At 31.8% G+C, this 19,118-nt stretch overlaps 1 protein-coding gene across 2 annotated transcripts in view; it reads right to left on the reverse strand.

The window, feature by feature from the left end:
* LOC107450603 (uncharacterized protein CG3556) overlaps positions 1–19,118 on the reverse strand; it is a 67,494-nt gene that overhangs the window by 1,862 nt on the left and 46,514 nt on the right. For both annotated transcript variants that reach the window (XM_016066435.3, XM_016066433.2), the window contains exons 6-9: positions 15,085–15,245; positions 12,463–12,664; positions 5,375–5,543; positions 1,756–1,943 (exon numbers count right to left, since the gene is read on the reverse strand). In XM_016066435.3, coding sequence (XP_015921921.1) covers positions 1,756–1,943; positions 5,375–5,543; positions 12,463–12,664; positions 15,085–15,245 — 720 coding nt within the window. The remainder of the gene's footprint in view (positions 1–1,755; positions 1,944–5,374; positions 5,544–12,462; positions 12,665–15,084; positions 15,246–19,118) is intronic.

Consider the following 19,118-nt stretch of genomic DNA (forward strand, 5'->3'; position numbering starts at 1 on the left):
AGTCCTCACTTCTCTGCTTCGCAGGGACCTCAAACCCGAATTAGATAAGATCAAGTACTTACACAAATGCAACAATTTTTTTTTACCCAGTGATATTTACGATTAGTTAGCCTTGATGTTGCATTTTAGATCATGAAAATCCAATAAAAATTAATAGGCGTTATGTTTTTTTTATTTCGTACACTGCTTTACTATTTTATTTCATTAAGACGCCTTTTACTAGTTGATAAAAATTATGGTGACATTCTGTTGGCTTGTAAAAGGTTTAATAGAGTATTTCAATCCAGGGCTGAATGTAGATAGGAAAAGATGAAAAACTAGTAGCAAAACTATTTTATTTAAACCTTTCTTTCATGGGGAGTAAAAACAGTTTTGACTGTTCCTAGTAACAAATTACACTGGGAAACAAATTGTTTGTTCCATTTATGTAAGTACTTGAACTTGATGTTCTTTAAGTCGGGTTTGGAAATTTCAAATCGGAAATCAGTTTTGTTCGGAAATCAAAAGATTTTTTTTTAATGATATTTTTAATTTCATTTATATTTTGAGGTTAGCGATTGCCTAGTGGTTAAGAAATTGAACTTCAGTCCGGAGGGACCGATGTCCTCGACTCCACTTATACCCAGCGAGTACACGTGGTACACGGGCTTGTAAATTATGTGCTTGTAAAGTCCTTGAGCAGTACCCATGGGTACAGGGATCTTTACCCTTCAGATCTATGTCTAAATTGAGGAAGTGGCTCCACGAATGAGAAAATTGCGATGGTACGTCTCCGGATCAATCCTCGGGGATGCTTCCCTGACTGTCGCCTATAGCCTATGGATGGTGTTAGGTCTACACTAGGGAGCGCTGCAAGCTCTCGGCTAACTATACTTCCGGGTCACTGTTTCCGGTGTATTTTGAAGCCACTTGGTTCACAACGTTGTGTTTTGAGACTCTCTTTAGAAGTATTTCTTTTATACGTGTGTTAGTTACCTGATTTAGTATTTGTGTTTAAAAGGAGAATCGTTACAAGAATTGTCATTTGATGACCTGTCATTTCAAGACGTATGACAAATATGACATCGTTTCTAAAAGATTCAAGCATGATCTTTCAAATTTTACCAAGAGTTTTTCCGTGTGAAACCTTCCAAAACATTTGCTGTTAAAAGAAATACTGTTTGCATACAGTTAAGCATAGAATTGTTTCCAAATTTTTGCCCAAACCCTGTATCAATGCTTGGAGTATTTTAAGTCTCTAGGTATACTTCCTCTAAGAAAATACCTTTTTGAGCCTGATTTCGTAACTAAATTTATAAAATTCGGTCAAAAGATTTAAAGAGTGGTACCATTATTTAGAAAGAGGGGAGCTCATTGTAATGAACCAACGCCTCCTATAACTGAAAGCCTCCAAGCGGTTTCTTACAGGTAGTCTGATCAGATAAAAATTTGTTCAATTTTTGAATATGATTGGTTTGTCTTATTTACTTTTCAACCACTACAGATTCAATTCTCAAATATATATGATAACTTTCTTTCAATTACTTTTAAAATAGAATTTGACTTCATGCGCATAACTGGTTAATTTTTAAGTATTCTGACCAGACTATTTCGAAAAATCCATGTGGAGGCTTTCTGATGTAGGAGATGATGAATGAACGCATGTTGATAAAATTAAATTAAAAATCAATGCATCATATCGAGCATTGAACCTTTCTTTTTCTTCTCCAGAATATAATAACTGCTTAGATAATTAAAATTGGCTTTTAAACTTACCTTTTGTCCATCTTTTTGCTCCGAAAAGCTTTAATCTCGCCACGGTTGCTGTGACATTCGATAGATGAGGACGAAATGGCAGAGGAACTTTTCTGTAAAGCGTCCAATATATGCTTTTTTCTATGTCCGATGCACGACCAGCAATTGAATTTACTGCAGTTCCTTTTCCTGTAGTCAACGCATTGTGCCTGCAAAACCAGATATTTTTAATGCTTCATTATCAAAAATAGAAATACTTTGCAATGAACAAATTTTTTTTCAATTTAAACACAAATAGACGTATATTTTATTTTAGTTTAATGAAAATAATAGAAGGACGATTAATAGGACTTTGCGAGTATTCCGAAAGAACAGATGTTGTTGTTGTCGTCAGCCATTTAAGGTATAGTGCTATAGCTCTTGTTTTCCAGTGGCGCCATCTATGGTCAAGAACTCGACTTCTGTCACATCTATACATCACATCCGTATATAAGGGCGAACCCATTTATACATCCATTCATTCATTCATCCACAGATCGTAATTTTGACCTGATCCAGAGAACGATCAATCTGCAATTCAGTATGCCCAGGAACATGGAGGACTTTGTGATCCGACAGATTTAACGTGCCCCAGTCACCATTTACTACATAGGAAGTCTTCGGCCGGCTAGTTTCGAACTCCCGTTCTCACAAACCAGCGCCCTTAAAATCAATAGAAGAAAAACAGAAGGAAATAGAAATGTACTGCTTGCTCAGTTCTGCACAGAAAACCAGTTCTTACTAAATTTCCTAGATAATTACAAAGTTTGTCAACAGTTGGCGCTAGTAATTACTGATAAAAGCCATAAAAGAATGTCTTCAATATTACCACCATTTGAAGCAAGTAAGTGGTGCAGACAGTTTAAGGGTAAAATTAACTGACAGCCGAACAAAAATATCTTATGGTTGACAGCATATGATTATTCATTTCTGAAAGATTTTATTCTCATAAAACACCAAATTATGGGTTTTTCACTCAACAGCGCCAAATCATTTTAATACTTGGTGAAACAATTTCCTAGTTTCCAACGCCACGAATCATTCATTTCTTTCTCTTTTATTTCTTAAATCGCCCGTTATTTTTGGGACCACCGGCCTCAGGCAATAATAATACCGGAAACAAATTTTTTGTTACATTTATTCTTGTTCGAAAAACAGCAGATTTTTTTCAAAATAATATTTTAAGTTTAGCTTATTTTTTGTCTGAATCTACAAGTTTATAAAAAAAAAAAAAAAAACGTATAGGTTTATATACAAGCATATTTATAGCGTTTTTCAGTTGGCAAATCCATAGTTGACAGTTAAGTAGCATGCCCTTCGGCTATGGTTGGTAAGAATTAAGATATGGTTGTTGGTTACGTTGCTTGCAAACAGTTCCGAGCTGTGCAGCACTCCGTAGCTTTTTTTACGCTATTGAAATATAAAATTCGAACATTTATTGGTTAAACTATATCGCGGTTTTAGAAAATGCAAAACGTATTAAAAGGAAATGATGAAAAGCGACTGTTTATACCAATGCTTCACTTATTCTTTTTCTTCCATAAACACTACAGCCGATCTCAAGACCTTATATCATTCCACTCTATCAGAAGCCAGTACCGATTTACAACCATACAGCTCAGTTACTTCCCCTATCATAATTTTTGCAATATTTGTTTAATTACAACGATTCAGTAATTATTATTGAAAAAAATTATGCATATCAGAAATCTTTTGTTCCGTAAAATTTTACAATAAAAAAGTACTGGCTCCTTGATTGCCGGCATTTTTTACCGTAATTTGATCTGGAATTTTTTACAGTGCACCAGCAGAACGAAAGTGCAAAATTCCTTAATTTTTATCAATTCATCTAGAAGAATCTTGTACATTCCAACTGTTACATTCTTTTAAAACAGAACAAAAAGAAGCACAAAAAATTTCAAAATAAGATAAAGATTCAAATGGTCAGTTGATCCAACTTATCCATTAATAAGAGAAGAAAGTTTTATGCGCAGTTACTGTTATTCTAGCAGATGACATTAATGAGTAAAAATAAGAACCTTTTTAAATCTGTGAAAGGGCCGGAACAATAGCTCCAGTGAAAAGGGGACCCTAAATAATCAGTGTCAACAAGATCAGACGACCTTGACGCGGTCAGGAAAGAACTCTTCAATTCTGAAGGAAAAGAATCAATGTCTGTCTTTCTGAGAGCGCTTTTACCTCACTTTCCAAGAGGCCTCATCTATTGTATAAAGAGACATCGTAAGATGTCGAGGTTTCACATTTTACCACTCAAAAAATGAAGCATTTAATAGAGGGACTTCTTCATCTTGATACGCGTGATTGTAAATGAGATTAGTGCGAAGTCATTAGGACTTGTATGGAAACATCTCACTATTTGGAACTAAATGGTGATTAAAATTGTCAAAGCATTTTTTTTTCTTTGGTTTTTAAACGTTGACTGTGCTGAGGGGTTGAAGTTATACAATAGATTTGAAGGTTGTTTTATAGTTTTGATGCTGTATTTACTAAATGGTTATCTTTAGAAATGGTGAAAAGTATCACAATTGTAAAATGAAGACACTATAATTTGTAAGATTATGAACACTATTTTTAAATGTTTCAATTTGAACATCACTTAAAAATGTTCTTAATAATGTGAACATTACTTTAAAATGTCTTACTTTCAAATGTATTAATATGAACATCACTAACAATTGTATTAGCATAAAATAACAGTACTAACTCTATAGATGAAAAATGTACTTTCTCCGATCAGTAATTTAGTCATATTATGTAAACTCTTTAACAAATATATATTGATAAAATTTCGAACGAAGGCCAATATCTCCCAATCTTTGATCCAGAAGTTTTCTGGATTGGGCTCAAAATTGCAAGGCGACGGAGTTGAACATTAGTAGTCGTAAACCCAAAATTGGGTCGGCTGTTCAACGATGATTGTAAAATTATAAAATGCGACTGACTGATCTTTTATGTACGCATTTAAATAATTTATGTGTAGCAGTGGATAAAATTCGTTTAATTCTAACTTTTTATAATATTAATACCTTTGCGACCACTAGGTTAGGAAATATATTTTTATATTCTTCTTTTAGCACTTACATGAACTTTATTTACACTTTTCATTATTATAAATGTGTAAAAACGTGGAAATCCTTTTATTCAAACTTTTTATAAAAATTGAAAGCATGATTTAATTTTTGTGCTCAATTCAAAAAGCGATAGTAATGGAACCCTAGCGGCAACATCAAAAAGGAAGTAAAAAATTCCCCTTAGTCCTCCGCGATGAATTCATTTAAACCGTTTATTCAGAATAAAAGGAAACCATGATGAATGGCTTTCTTTTCTGACAAGTCCATGGCTATTTAATTCAAATCTACAGTTTCCTGTTCTCAGTTCAAATCATTTCTAGTCAACGATTAGATTATAAAAGATTAATTCCGAGGAATTATGACAGAGGCGCAAACTGAACTATTTCCCAGACACCAATCTGTCAAAGAATTTGATTGAAGCTTTGAAGTGGTGCCAAGTCCGATGAGTCAGGTGTACATGAGTACGTGATTCTGGTCGAGTATCAGAAATATGAATGAATTCGACTTACTTGAACAGAGAGTTGACTCTTTCAGCTTCGGCCATGACCTCCAGGAAGTTGGAACGCCGGGGTAAAGAAAGGGTGACAGTTTGAATTTCATTTTTGTCTCCTCCAATCCACAAGGAATAGTGGACAAGCATCTGTTTCTCGTCTTTTCGAGACGGGTGAACGGCAGCTTCTAGAAATATTGATGCTGATCATTAGAGTAAAATAATATTTAAATTCCAAATTTTTGGCGATAAGTAGTAAAAATATTGATGCTGGTCATTAGGATAGAATATTTTTTAAATTCCTAATTTTTGGCGATAGGTGGGGAAAATATTGATGCTGGTCATTAGGGTAAAATATTTTTTAAATTCCTAATTTTTGGCGATAGGTGGGAAAAATATTGATGCTGGTCATTAGGGTAAAATATTTTTTAAATTCCAAATTTGTGGCGATAAGTAGTAAAAATATTGATGCTGGTCATTAGGATAAAATATTTCTTAAATTCCAAATTTTTGGCGATAAGTAGGAAAAAATATTGATGCTGGGTCATTAGGATAGAATATTTTTTAAATTCCTAATTTTTGGCGATAGGTGGGAAAAATATTGATGCTGGTGATTAGGATAAAATATTTTTTAAATTCCAAATTTTTGGCGATATGTAGCAAATGAATTGTATGATAGCAATAGGCTTAATATCTGTAGGCTGAATTGGATATGATACCAATTCCGAGACGATCGGACAAATAGTTTAGAAGTTGAAAGGGCTTTCTTCATATAAGTGAGAACAATTCAAAAATGATCAATTTTATACCAAAAAATAAATAAATAACTTTTGAAATATTAGCTCTTTTCATTAGCTCTTTCGTGTTTGATCTCATTCTACATACATAAGGATCTACATCATTCTACATACTAGAGATGCCGACTTGCTCCGGACAGCAAATAAATACTTTAAAGTGGTAGTTTATCAATTGTGATTCTAGGTTTAATAAATTCAATTTATCAGATTTTTATCTACCACTATTTCTAAATAATTCGAAGGCTTATAAATTTTGCCACTTTTATATAATAAGTTAAGCTAAACTTTTCAAAAAGTTAACAATAATAGTCAACTATTTGCAAATTTTAGTGTGTAGTTAATTACCGTTTTTATTTATTACTTTGGAGTGTCCGCAGCAGTTGGCATCTCTGCATACAATACACAGGAATCAATACCTCAATTGTCTGTATAGCTAGGCAAGATTTATAAATAAGTGCCAGAACAAAACTATACTTTTTGAAGTGAAACTTCTAATGCGACTTCCAACAAGGTTGCGTTAAACGTTTAACGCTACCATGGCAACCAGCGGCCTGTGATCCTAGCAGGAGATTTTAATGTGAATTTCTCGTTACCTGAAGCTGAAACATTATTAACCTTCCTTAACCCCTTGGGGACGGTTGATTCAGAAAAGCATTCGTACAAAATCAGAATCAAGTTGTAATTAAATAAAAAACGGTAACTTAAATGTAGTCGTTGCTAATTTAACAGACTTACTTTGCTTTTACTTTAATTATTGTTAGTTTAATCATACATATAATTAATGTTAATTCAAAGTATAACTAAATTGTTTTATTTTGAACAAAATAATGGTGAATTAAATAAATCAAACAATTATAACTCCACCCACGAATAAACTGCTAAAGAACTACTTTGATTACCAGTTTTATCTTTTTACCTTGTTTGATACGGTTTTATGCTGGCACGTATTTGTGACAGTCGGCGCGAAAGGGTTAAAGACAAATTTGGATTGGTAATGATAAATGGTANGATGCGTACAATTGTGAATTGTAAGCATTGTTAATAAAGTTTGTCTTAAAGAAACAATATGATATCACTCAAAATCAATTTCTACCCCTTCCTATTTTCATTTCCACATTACGAAGTTTCACTTCTTCCGCGCGGAGGGACTCCACGCACTATTTTTTTTATATATAAAATGTTTGTAACTTCTAAACTATTAATCTGATCATCTCGGGAATGATTATACAACCGATTCAGTGTGAAAAATTACATGGGAAAATATATCTTATATTATGTTTAAACAGTTCCTTGACAGCTATGCAAAGTGTATACCGAAATATGCGTCTAAATTAATACTTTTTATACTTAAGAACTTCTGCAACTTCTAAACTGTTAGTTCTATTGACATGCATATTGTCTCATGTGATTTAACCTGAAAAACTACTAAAAAACATAGTCTCGATTGTTTAAGTAGCATTGTCATATCTTAAATAGGTATAAGTACAAATTTGTATATTTTGTATCGAAAATACTTATAAACTCTAAACTATTTGCCAGATAAACTCGAAATTAGTTTCATCCCATTCAACGTGAAAGAAATTTATTGGAAAATATGCCTCACTTGTCTGTCTAGAAGAAGTTCTGATCTACCCCTCAAATCATCCCCATTTCCCTCAAAAAAGAGAGTAGCGTAGAAGGGAACATGGGGGAGTTTTCGAGTATCATTTAATGGACAATTACAGCATATCATAATTTTTTTATTTTCATACCTAACTTATTGGAAATTCTCCCCTGAAACCGAAAATCTGATTGTTTTTTTCGGCAAATGTTAATTTATTTAGTTATTAAACATTTAAATTGCCCCAAGAGGCCTCCGTAAGTGATGCAATCAAAAACGATCCCTGATTGGTTATGACGTCAAATGTGCCGAAGGGAAACGTGCCGTCTCCATCCGCTAAGGCTATTTCAATGTTCTTTTAGTTTTGATATCACGTATACCGTATGAACATCCTTTGTAAATTATCAGTAAAAATTTCATGAATTAAATTTACGGTTCTGAGAGTGTGTGCAAAATGAAAGAAAGATTTTAAAACATCAAACGTTGTTATTTATCTTTAAAATATCTGAAGAAATGATTATGTAGCTCTTTACAGCAAATCAACATTTCTTTTCGGCTGAAATCAGTAGTGTTAACGTTCATAGAAAATACTATTTTATTCCACTTACTTTTAAAATAAAATAATGCTTCCTTACAACCTAATTACTTAATTAAAATAAGTCGCAGATTGGATAGAAATTTTATAGACTTGGTTATAGGATGGATGATTTTATAATTCGTTATTGTATTAAAACAAATCAGGATTTTCATAAATCTAGTCCATTGAAAAATATCAGTCCATCAGCGTTACAATCTATGTGCTAATGATCAAAAATTCAAATAATATAATTTAATGTTGCTTCTTTAATTTATTGATTTATTACTAGAGTTGAAGGATTTTCTTTTTAAGTAAATATTTACTAATGCTGTTCATGTCATCTTTTTTTTTTGTTTCACTATGTATTGAATATTTAAATACACAGTAACTCTTATATTTATTATTCCTAGCTTAAATTGGAATTCCGTTACAGTTCGAAATTATTTTTATTTTTAAATTTATAAATTTTAATTCCTTTTTCTGCAATATAGTATTAATAAAGTATGGTTATTGTTAATTTCTCTCCTTATTTTTGCAAGCCATTTGTCAGTGCTTGCAATGAAGAATTCTAAAATAGTAAAATTAATACATTATACATTTTTAATTTAAAAAAATTTAATAAAATAGTTTTAAAAAAATCTCAGGTTATGCATACGGTATAGCCGAAAACGTATCAACACTTTCAAGAATCTAGTCCATTGAAATATATCTGACCATCATCATCACCATAATCTAGTTATACTTAAAATTTCACTTAATTTCTCATTTATCCATATCTAATTAACTTATTTATCCACAAAATTTCAGCGAATATCATTAAGCTGGAAGTTTTTGTTTCACTAAAGCTAGAGAAGAAAAATAAAAAATTAACTTATACAAAATGGAAAGAAATTCTAATGCACATTCTTAATTATTTATTAAATAATTAAAAAATAAACAGTAATGTTGATATTTTTTCTCAATATTTTTATTCTTTGAGTAAATAGGAACTTTGCTATGGCGAAAAATTATTTTTATATGCATTTATAAAATTTTATTCCTATTTCTGCAATAAAGAACTAAATAAATGCATATGCTTGATTTCAAATACTCTTATAACATAGATTAAGGCAATTAAAGTAAAGTTAATAAAATCTGCAGGAATATATATATATATATATATGAATTTAAAGTTTTACTGGGATCACAAGAGGCTACTGCTAAGAATACAATTACATGCTTTGAATTCACGCTAGAATAAATAGATAAAAATTATCAATAACTTAAGTTGTCCTACATTTTAAAATCTAAAACTATTTATTCTATATAAGAAATTGATCCAACATTTCTTTCATTTAAGATGAAAAAAAATCTTCCAAATGAACTTGAAGTAAACTTTAAAACTAAGATTATAGTTAAAAAATGAAAAAACGAAGTTATTTTGTATTTATAACGCATCATTTATAAGCAATACCATGCACTTTTTTTATTGAACTGAAAAATCTTAAATATTCCGAGCTAGAAAATTTCGTCAAGTATTAACAATGTTTCAGTGGGTACCACTGAAATTTAACATTATAAAAATACGTTATATCAAATCCACATTTTTACTAAGCGATATTAAGGCGCAATTTTCTATACAGATAGCTTTAGACCATCTAAAATGGTTGAATTTAATTAGAAAATTTAAACGAAAGCAAGAACGTATTGGTTTTCACAGCACAGCTATTGTAAGTGAACGGCAGATGGACACGTGTGACGTCAGTTCGTGAATAATCACGTGACTCCCCGTTTCAGGCGAAAACGAAAGTAAGCGTTTTTTGATTGAAAATAACTAAATAAATAGCCTTCTTAGAAAAGTAATAAAATGTTTTCTGGGAGTTTTGAGGGATTCTGAATGCATTAAAATTAAAAAAAAAAATTGGACTGTAATTGTCCATTACACAACAAAGCTTTTTGTTCAAAAATTTCTTGGGTGTTAATTATTCCGAAAAAAAAGAGTTAATTTTACTGTACTATCTTGAAATTAATGAAGATATTCAATAATAATAGAGTATTAATAGAGATAGTAACTGATTGATCATTGATGAATTTTAAGTAAGGTTAGTTAAGTATAGAATTAATTAATTACGTAAATTTTAAATTTTTTTGTTCTAGTTAAAAATCTGATTTCAAGAATAGCTAAGAATTCTTCTTCTGCAATACGGACAGTTATTCAATAGCAGGTGATAAACGTCAACCTCGAAGTAATTCAGTAAACAAAAATCAATCCATATATTTTAGTTAATCAGAATTGCTTCGATAAAATAAAAATGCATACAAATATGAAAAAAATAATATTTTAAAATTACCAGTTTATCTCTAAGAATAAATTTATTTAATAAATCAATTTTCTTAACCTAGGCAGTTACAATAATTTCCGGATGTAAGAATAATTGAATCCATGGTGAGATGCTGGTGCAAAAGCTGGCAGACACAAGTGGAGAATGATTAAACAAAATAAAAAAAGTGACAGCAAAACTGTCTTGATTTTCACTCATGTAAGGGTGAAAGTAACAAGTTCGAAAATGGTGTCCCGCGGAACTTGAGTAGTTTCGGTAGTGAGGACTTTTTTTCTATCAATAATCCATTTTTTATTTAAAATTTCTGTTACTCTTATAAAAAATTTTAAAAGCAAAAAGAAGGAAATCAAAATTTAAAAAAAAATATAGATTCATAATTTTTCTAGTAATAACTTATGGAATTAAACATGAAAAGGACACGCATTTATAAAAAGTATTATTAGAACTTCCCCTCGCGCTTTTCAACAACACTTATACAGTTCTTTTTAGTTTTCATTTCAAATTTATTTGTTTTCAACTTATGTACAATGCACACAAAAAAAAAACGGACCACTCTGAATAACTTTTGATTTCATAGTGATTAAAAGAGTTATTCATAACTTAGGGAAAAAAATAAAGTAAGCAGATGACAATGATTATAAATAATGCTAGTTTGGAATTCTTATTATGTTGTATTCTTATTATGTAAAGCGAGACAAACCACGCATGTTCTCTCTACTGGTACTTTTTCTTTTAACAAAAACCGCATCCACGAAAATTAATTTAGATAGTACATAAATTTAAAATTAAATTAAAATCTTATACAAAGTAAATAATTTATCTTATTTTATTAAAATCGAAAGGGCGTGATTTTTAATAAATATTTGTATTAAAATTGACTGAAAAATTATTTTTTTATAGTTATGTTAATAAACTGAAGATTCCTGTGTCGAAGTATAAAGTTTAAAAGCGTCCTCGTCAAACCTCAAGTTAAACGGAGATCTGTCTTCCAGATCCTTTCAGAACAAATTGTCGGAACAGTTTAACATTTGCTTGAAAGGGGATCTCTGAAAAACATAAAGCTTGACATTCAAGCTTTAACTGAAAGCACAAAGCAGTCATTGTAAAGATGAACAACAGAATTTTTCAAATTTTAACTCTATCCACGTTTTCAATTCTTCCAGAGATTCCATTAAAAGAAGTAAGTACACTCCTGTTTTAATAATTTTTTTCTTCAAATATCTGTTCTTTTAGGTAATGAATCTATAACTGCATTATATTTTCATTTTTTTTTTTTCAGTTCAGTTTTCAGCTTTTTAACGACAATTCAGAAAAAAAGAAAATAGGGGTGACGTCGCAGTCAACGTTTAGGGGGAAGGTGATAGGTGGCAGTCAACATTTACATGGGAGAGGTAGGCTGAAAAAGCTTGGGAACCTATTGAATAAGGACTCAAGATCTTAAGGATTTAGCTCTTAAGGACCTTTTTAAGAAATTATAACTTTATATAATCTTCTGTCCAATAACTATTTAGGAAAAATATACCTTCAAGATATCTCTCATGGGCTGCAATAGCGGCACAACTCAAAAAATCAAGTTTTGAGATAAGTGGGTTTAAAGTTTTCATTGCTAAGGAAAATGCATAAGAAATGCTTCAGTGTGCTTAAACGAAGATTGCCTTCAAGTTGAATTATGATTTGTGCTAGTATTGCTGCTGAAAGAATGTGTATTTTCTATTTACACCAGCTCTTAGTCCGAAACGCGTGTTTTTTTAGTTGTGCCACTATTGCAGCCCATGAGCGATATATTTAAGGCTAAATACAGCTTGTACTTACCAATACCCTGTGGTGTAAAAGTGTGATGCTTGCAGCTTCTTTTATGCAGTAAGGCTAAACTCTTCATGTTGAGAGCCGGAAGTACGTAATAGTTGTCCAGATCATTTCCGTAGCTACCTTGCCAATCTTGCTGCATAAGTAGATATGTCATTGCGCGGACTTTTGTCATCTCTGACCCAAGCTCATCTGCAGCTATGAGAGCCTAAAAAAATATTTTACGATTGACTTATGTGTACAATATTACCTTAGATTTCTTTCATCGTCTGGCTAACCGTTAGAGAATTTCGTGATTCCGTTCTCCGAGCATAGCAAACGCGAGTTAGTTCTATCAAAGAAGTCCTCCAGGAAGTTGTGCCAATGATTGTTGTAGGAGTCTCCTTGTTGTCTGAGATAGGTTTAAAATTACAAGGCTACGGAATTGAACACTTTGATAGTTTCAAACGCAAAAATAAGTCGGCAATTCAACACCGATAAAAAAAAAGTTTATTACAATGTTTATTTATTTATTTTTTTATCTGAAACGAATAATTTCAAGAAACTGAAACGAAAATTAAAAAAAAAATAATCTTGCTTTATGGTCGAAATGTAAAAAAGTGTAATATGTTTCGAGCACCCAAAACACGACGCTCCTCATCTGATGAATTATAAAAAATTTAAAAATTGGTAAAGAACATTAGAAGATACAGTTGCCAAATAACAGTCGAAAAAATAGTAAGAAAAAGCTATTCCCTTCACTACCACATACCCCCACCCAATTATTTTCCCCTTCCTCTTTTTCCTGCCTATAGAATTTTAAAAGCATAAGAATTTTTTCAAGTAAACTATTTAAAGCAAGGTTTAGAACTAGTTCCCATACTGGGCAAATCGCGTCAGAAAGGGTTTACTTCCAACCTGCTGCAGCTGATGTCGTAAAAGTGGTATCTAGTCGGGGGGGGGGAGAAAAAAATGGCTAAGGCTACCCAAGGGGAATGCTGATAATGTCCCTTGGCGGAAGTTTGAGTAGTTAATTTAATAAATGCATCGAGATAGGTCATAATAAGGCTCCTCTATAGTGGGTATAGTGTATTACTTTCATTCAGGGGCTCTAGGTTTCTTATGTTCTACCACATTAAAAAAAACTTGCGCAGAAAATAATTTTCCTTGCAGATTTTTTTTGTTGACATACTTGTTGATGTGTAGGGCGGACAACATTGCACTTTCTTAAAAACACTTTATATTGTGAATGACAATTAAAAAATAAAAACTTTCAGAATTTTTTGTAATTTTGCCAAAATTTTAAAAACTTTACCACGATCGAGAGAGCTAAAACAAAGTTATGTTTTAGATGAACTTTTAACATATTATACTTTTAAAATGTTTTCACATGTTATAGGAGTGGGGGAAATAACTTTATATCCAATTTACAAAACTAAGAATCATGCATTAAAGCATAGACTTAACTACCACTGAGAGAAATTTTCCATAAAGCATAGAAATTTCGCAGTCCTGAAAAATGTGGTGTAACAGAAAAACAATCAGTCGGACATATTGTGAAGAGATGTGGTGACCCGTTATGGAACTAGAAGGTAAAAAATTGATGCATTAAAACATCACTTTTTAACACCAGATGGCGTCGCCACTTTAAAATCACGCTGTATGATGAAACGCTTCTATATTAACTCTATGTAAACTATCTTTTTTAGCAGCAAATGCTTTGAGATAATTTACATGAAAAAATTATCAACTCGATTTTAAAGATATTACTTGAAGATTTTTAGAAAGGGTGTCATTTTTCCCTATGCAATATTCGGATAGGCCAAATTGAGGAGAGAAAGTTAATAACTTGTTCTTTTTTAGTACCACCAATTCTGTAATCATTCAATAGGATTGCAATATTTTTATAGGAATGTTTTTTTTTAAATGTTTTGCTTATTGGAAAAGGTAAAAGGCTTTTAACTCCTCATTTTGATCAATCCGAGTTTTGCATAGTTGATTGATTCATGATCTTGATTCATGACTGATTCACGAACCGGGATTTATGATCTTGCCAGGATTGAAGTTTTGCCGTGTAAAATCTTTCAAAACGTTTGTTTCTAAAAGAATTGTTTTTTGTTAAATAGAGTTAGTATAAAAGTGTTTCCATATTTTTGTCAAAGCCGGCTAGGAGTCCGAGCGGTCAGCGTGCCTGACTGTGAAGCCAATGGTTGAGGGTTCGAATCCCGCTCAGGGCATGAATGTTTCTCTCTATGTGTAGTTCTCGGTTGCGTGATGTGCGAATGTGTCCCACCCTATAAACGGCTATCTGTGGCAGTGCGGCGTGGGTAATGTTGTTAGCCTCCGTGACTTAGGTTCACAGGTGCCCACTGGGTAATGCTAAATAAGCAACACTTCCAGCATTTTTCGAGGTGAAGAACGAATGCTCAGTGCCTGCCGTACAAAAAAATATATTTTTGTCAAACTCTTTTATATGAAAGCTGAAATAGTCTAGTGGAATAATTTTGCTTCAAGAAAGCAAACGCACTTCAAGAAAGCTGAAGTTATTCACAAATGGAAACTTAAATTAAAAGTGGTAAAAAAGTGTTGGTAAGTATACTTCCCACAGCCTTCGAAAGGGTTAAGTAACAACTATATTCTAATGCATACCTGTAGAGCTAAACCAGTGCTATGGATGCTGCCGAAACTTCCATCTGCTTGCTGCCATTCGCTGATGTCTCTTACTACGTCTTTCTTCAAGAGTAACCATTCCTTGCTTGCATTCTTTGATGTCTGGCAAGATATGGCGAGCAACGCATATGTTTGAACGTCTAGAAAATATGAGGGCAAACAACAAAAATAAAATTAACAGAATGTTACTTCGCAGTTCAATCGTCCAAAATTGATATTCTTACATTCTTGAGGACTTCTGTGAATATTCATTATTTTATGTGAAAACATTAATAGGTATAAAAACATTTTTGTATGCATTTGTTTTTGTTTTTTTTTAAAGAATATTTTATTAATTTTGATAAAATAAAAATTTGGTGGTAAAAGTTTCACTCATAAGAGCAGTGTTTGGAGAAGTAAAAACAATGTATGATAAAATCGAGATTTTCGCAAAAATAACATGGGTGACAGCTAGTAAGGACCATTGAGATAATTTTTTCTCAGTGGCAGCAAAATTTATATTAACGTATACACATAAGATCCATTACATTATGACCACCCTCCATCTATAACAATGAGCTCGCCCAGGTTTTCATGGTTTCTCGCCTAAGAACAATGTTTTCATGGGGCACATTAGGACCCATAATCCTCATAGAACAGTACCTGACGTCTGTAAGCTACTTGAACATAGTTGCAGACCAGGTTCACCCAATCATGGCAACAGTTTTTCCTGCGGGGGATGGTGTTTACCAACAGGATAATGCACCATGTCATAAGGGTCGAATCGTCGTGGAACATTCCAATGACTTTCAAGTCATGCCTTGGCCCCCAAATTCACCTGACCTTAATCCAATAGAGCATTTGTGGTCCTACTTGGAAAACCAAATTCGTGCTGCCACGCTACCCCCTCGGAATGTGAGGGAATTGCAGGACCAGTTGGGGAGCGCTTGGTACCAGATACCTCAGACTACCTATCAGCACCTTGCGGAATTAATGCCACGGCGGGTACTAGCAGTTTTGAGGGCTAAAGGTGGTTATACATAATATTAGCAGGGTGGTCATAATGTAATGGCTCCTCGGTGTATATCCTAATTATAAATCTTAAATTTTTGTCGATCATAAAAATAAATTTCATGAATAGCATTAGATGTTTTAATCTGCTGCTCGTGCTTATAAGGGTTGGCGAAGTAGCTATATTTTTCTACCCATTAACTTTAATCATTTTTATTTAAATACAATTTGTTATTTTTTAATATTTAAAATGGTAATAAAATTTACGTTTTATAACTTCAATTTGACTTAAAAAATTTGATTCTTATGACACTCTTAATAGGTCTATCAAAATTAAGGAATCGGTTAATGGTACTTTGAGCAAACATATAAGTATAGACGTAGCTCTTCAACGCAAACAGACCATTTTTTATTTACAACTAAAGTAATTTATAATTAGCAATTTACAACTAAGCAACTCAATATTTGATTTAAAAGCTCGTATTTAAAATGCTTTATCATTTTCATACTTTAAGAATTATGAAAGCGGTACTTTAAAGCAACAAAAGTGAGTTAAAGGTTAATATGTAGAATCCTAGTTGTCACGACGAGTAATAAAACTTATATAAACAAACAAAAATAATGTGTATTAATAGCATTATTTCTAACAACGAAAAAAAACTTCATTGTTACACAAAACAAGATGCGTTTCAGAATTGAGGTAGAATTTTAACAGAAACAGGTCGTTGTTCATTTACTTCCAAAGGAATTATCTTCTTATTGGGCAATTGATTCCTAAGCTATTATTAAAACTGTCTTATAGTCGGTAATATGAAAACGGTACTTTAAAGCAACGTCGAAAAATGGATGCATGGCTAATATGTGTAGAATTCTAGGCATCCTAACCAGTAATAAAACTTATAAACAAACAAAAATAAGGGCTATTAACAACATTATTTCTAACGATAAAAAGAAAAACTTCAGGGAAACTTGAAATACATTTCAGAATGAAGGTGGAGTTTTAGCAGAAGCAGACCATAGTTTATGTACTTACAAAAGAATTATCTTCCTATTGAGCAATCGATTCAAAAGCTTATATTAAAACTGTCTTATTTTCTGTAGTATGAAAGCGGTACTTTAAAGCAACGCCAGTGAGTTAAAGGTTAATATATAGAATCTTAGTCATCACGACCAGTAATAAAACTTATAAACAAACAAAAATAATGGCTATTAACAACATTATTTCTAACGATAAAAAGAAACAATTCAGGGAAGCTAAAAACAAGATACATTTCAAAATAGAGGTAGAACTTAAAACACAAACAGACCATTGTTTATTTACAGCTGAAGTAATTGATTTCATTTGAAGTGGTGCAGTAATATCTCACGTTGCTCAATCTCTCTTTTATATCTATTGAGCAATATAAAAGAGATCATTTTCTCTGCTTCTTTTCCCCCTTTTTTATTATTAAATTTAAAATGTTTGATTTTTTAACTTTCACAAACGCCCTCAAAGGACCGCCAGTCATCACTTTATGGCATTATCAACAAGATATCAACAGAGGGTTTTTGTTAATCAACTTTAGACCGCCTGGGTCAAATGTTGAGGGTGCGGAAATACTGAGATAAGGAGAGTGACCTCCTTCGAAAAGATATATCTATCAATGTGTTGTTTCTGATCACGGCGGTATAAATAACCGCCAATGGGGTAATGAAACAGTTCGAATCGTGAGAAGATATCCACGAATTGATTGATTGATTGACTTTAGAATGATGCAATGAATTAAAACATTTTATACTCACTTCATTAATTAAAGTGACAATTGAATCAACAGAAGGGCTGAATGAGTGAGAAAAAATTCTAAAATCAATTAACAGGCTCTAAATTCTAAAGAATAATATTTTCAGAACAATTTTAAATAACAATTTTTGCTAAATATCTCTTCTTCAAAATATCTTTGATGCTGCTATCTAGGCATGTCTATCAAGGCATTCTTTCCAACCCATTTTCGCACAATGAATTAAATGACACCAAAACAGTAACGATTGTTCAAATAGTTCAAAAGTTATTCATAGAGACCGATTATTAAATAAGTTTCTAAGATGATTAAATCCAGATAATTATAAAACAGTCAATTCCTAATTTTTATCCTTCCTCTTCATGACCAATAGGATATTTCATCGTATGCAAGGCACCCACAACTTTGAAAAAAAAAGAGAAAAAACTTGAAAAATGGTTTTAAACTTTTCTCAAGACTGCTTAAAATTTGTTTAAGTTAACATTAAATTTTTTTTTATTAAATCAGTTTCACGTCACTAATATTTTTGAAAGTGAAAATATTTTTGTCAGATATGAATATATATAAGTATGTATATTTTTCAGAATTTAGCTACCAATTTCCAGGATGTACAGGCCAAAGTATCAGGTCTGAAAAGTTTAAAGGCTAAAAGTGGAAAAATGAAAAATAATACGTTTTTATAGTAATACTTCAACTTTATTTCTTGACTCAATAAATTTTAATTCTTTTCTAAAAAAAATTCGGAATAAAAAATTTTGATTCCACGCAATATTATGCTTACATTTTCAGAATTCCACATGTGGTACGTATAGCCTCCACACTGCATCTAAGTAGTCTGCGCAGACTATTAAAAACGTGAACCAGTTGTGCGCATGAACACAAACTCTATTTTATAAGTAACTGAATGAAATTTATCATATATGTTTGAGAATTGAATCAGTAGTGGTTGACAAATAAATAAAAAACAACAATATTCATAAATTAAAAAAAAAATTTTAAACATATATTTGCTACCACTTTTTTTATTTTTACTAGATTTTATCATTAAATAGTTCTTTTCTAAAGTCACTTTCATAGAAGTTTGATCAGACTACCGAAAAGAAACTGTGAAATTTTCAAGGTAGTTAACTAAAACTACCTATAAGAAACTGTGCTGAGGATTTCAGTCATAGTTGGTATCACTCTTAATCATATATGGCAACGTTACTTTTAAAAAGTAACGAGTAAAAGTACAAGTATGGTATT

The sequence above is a fragment of the Parasteatoda tepidariorum genome, chromosome 9 (assembly GCF_043381705.1).
Source record: "Parasteatoda tepidariorum isolate YZ-2023 chromosome 9, CAS_Ptep_4.0, whole genome shotgun sequence".
Lineage (NCBI taxonomy): Eukaryota > Metazoa > Arthropoda > Arachnida > Araneae > Theridiidae > Parasteatoda > Parasteatoda tepidariorum.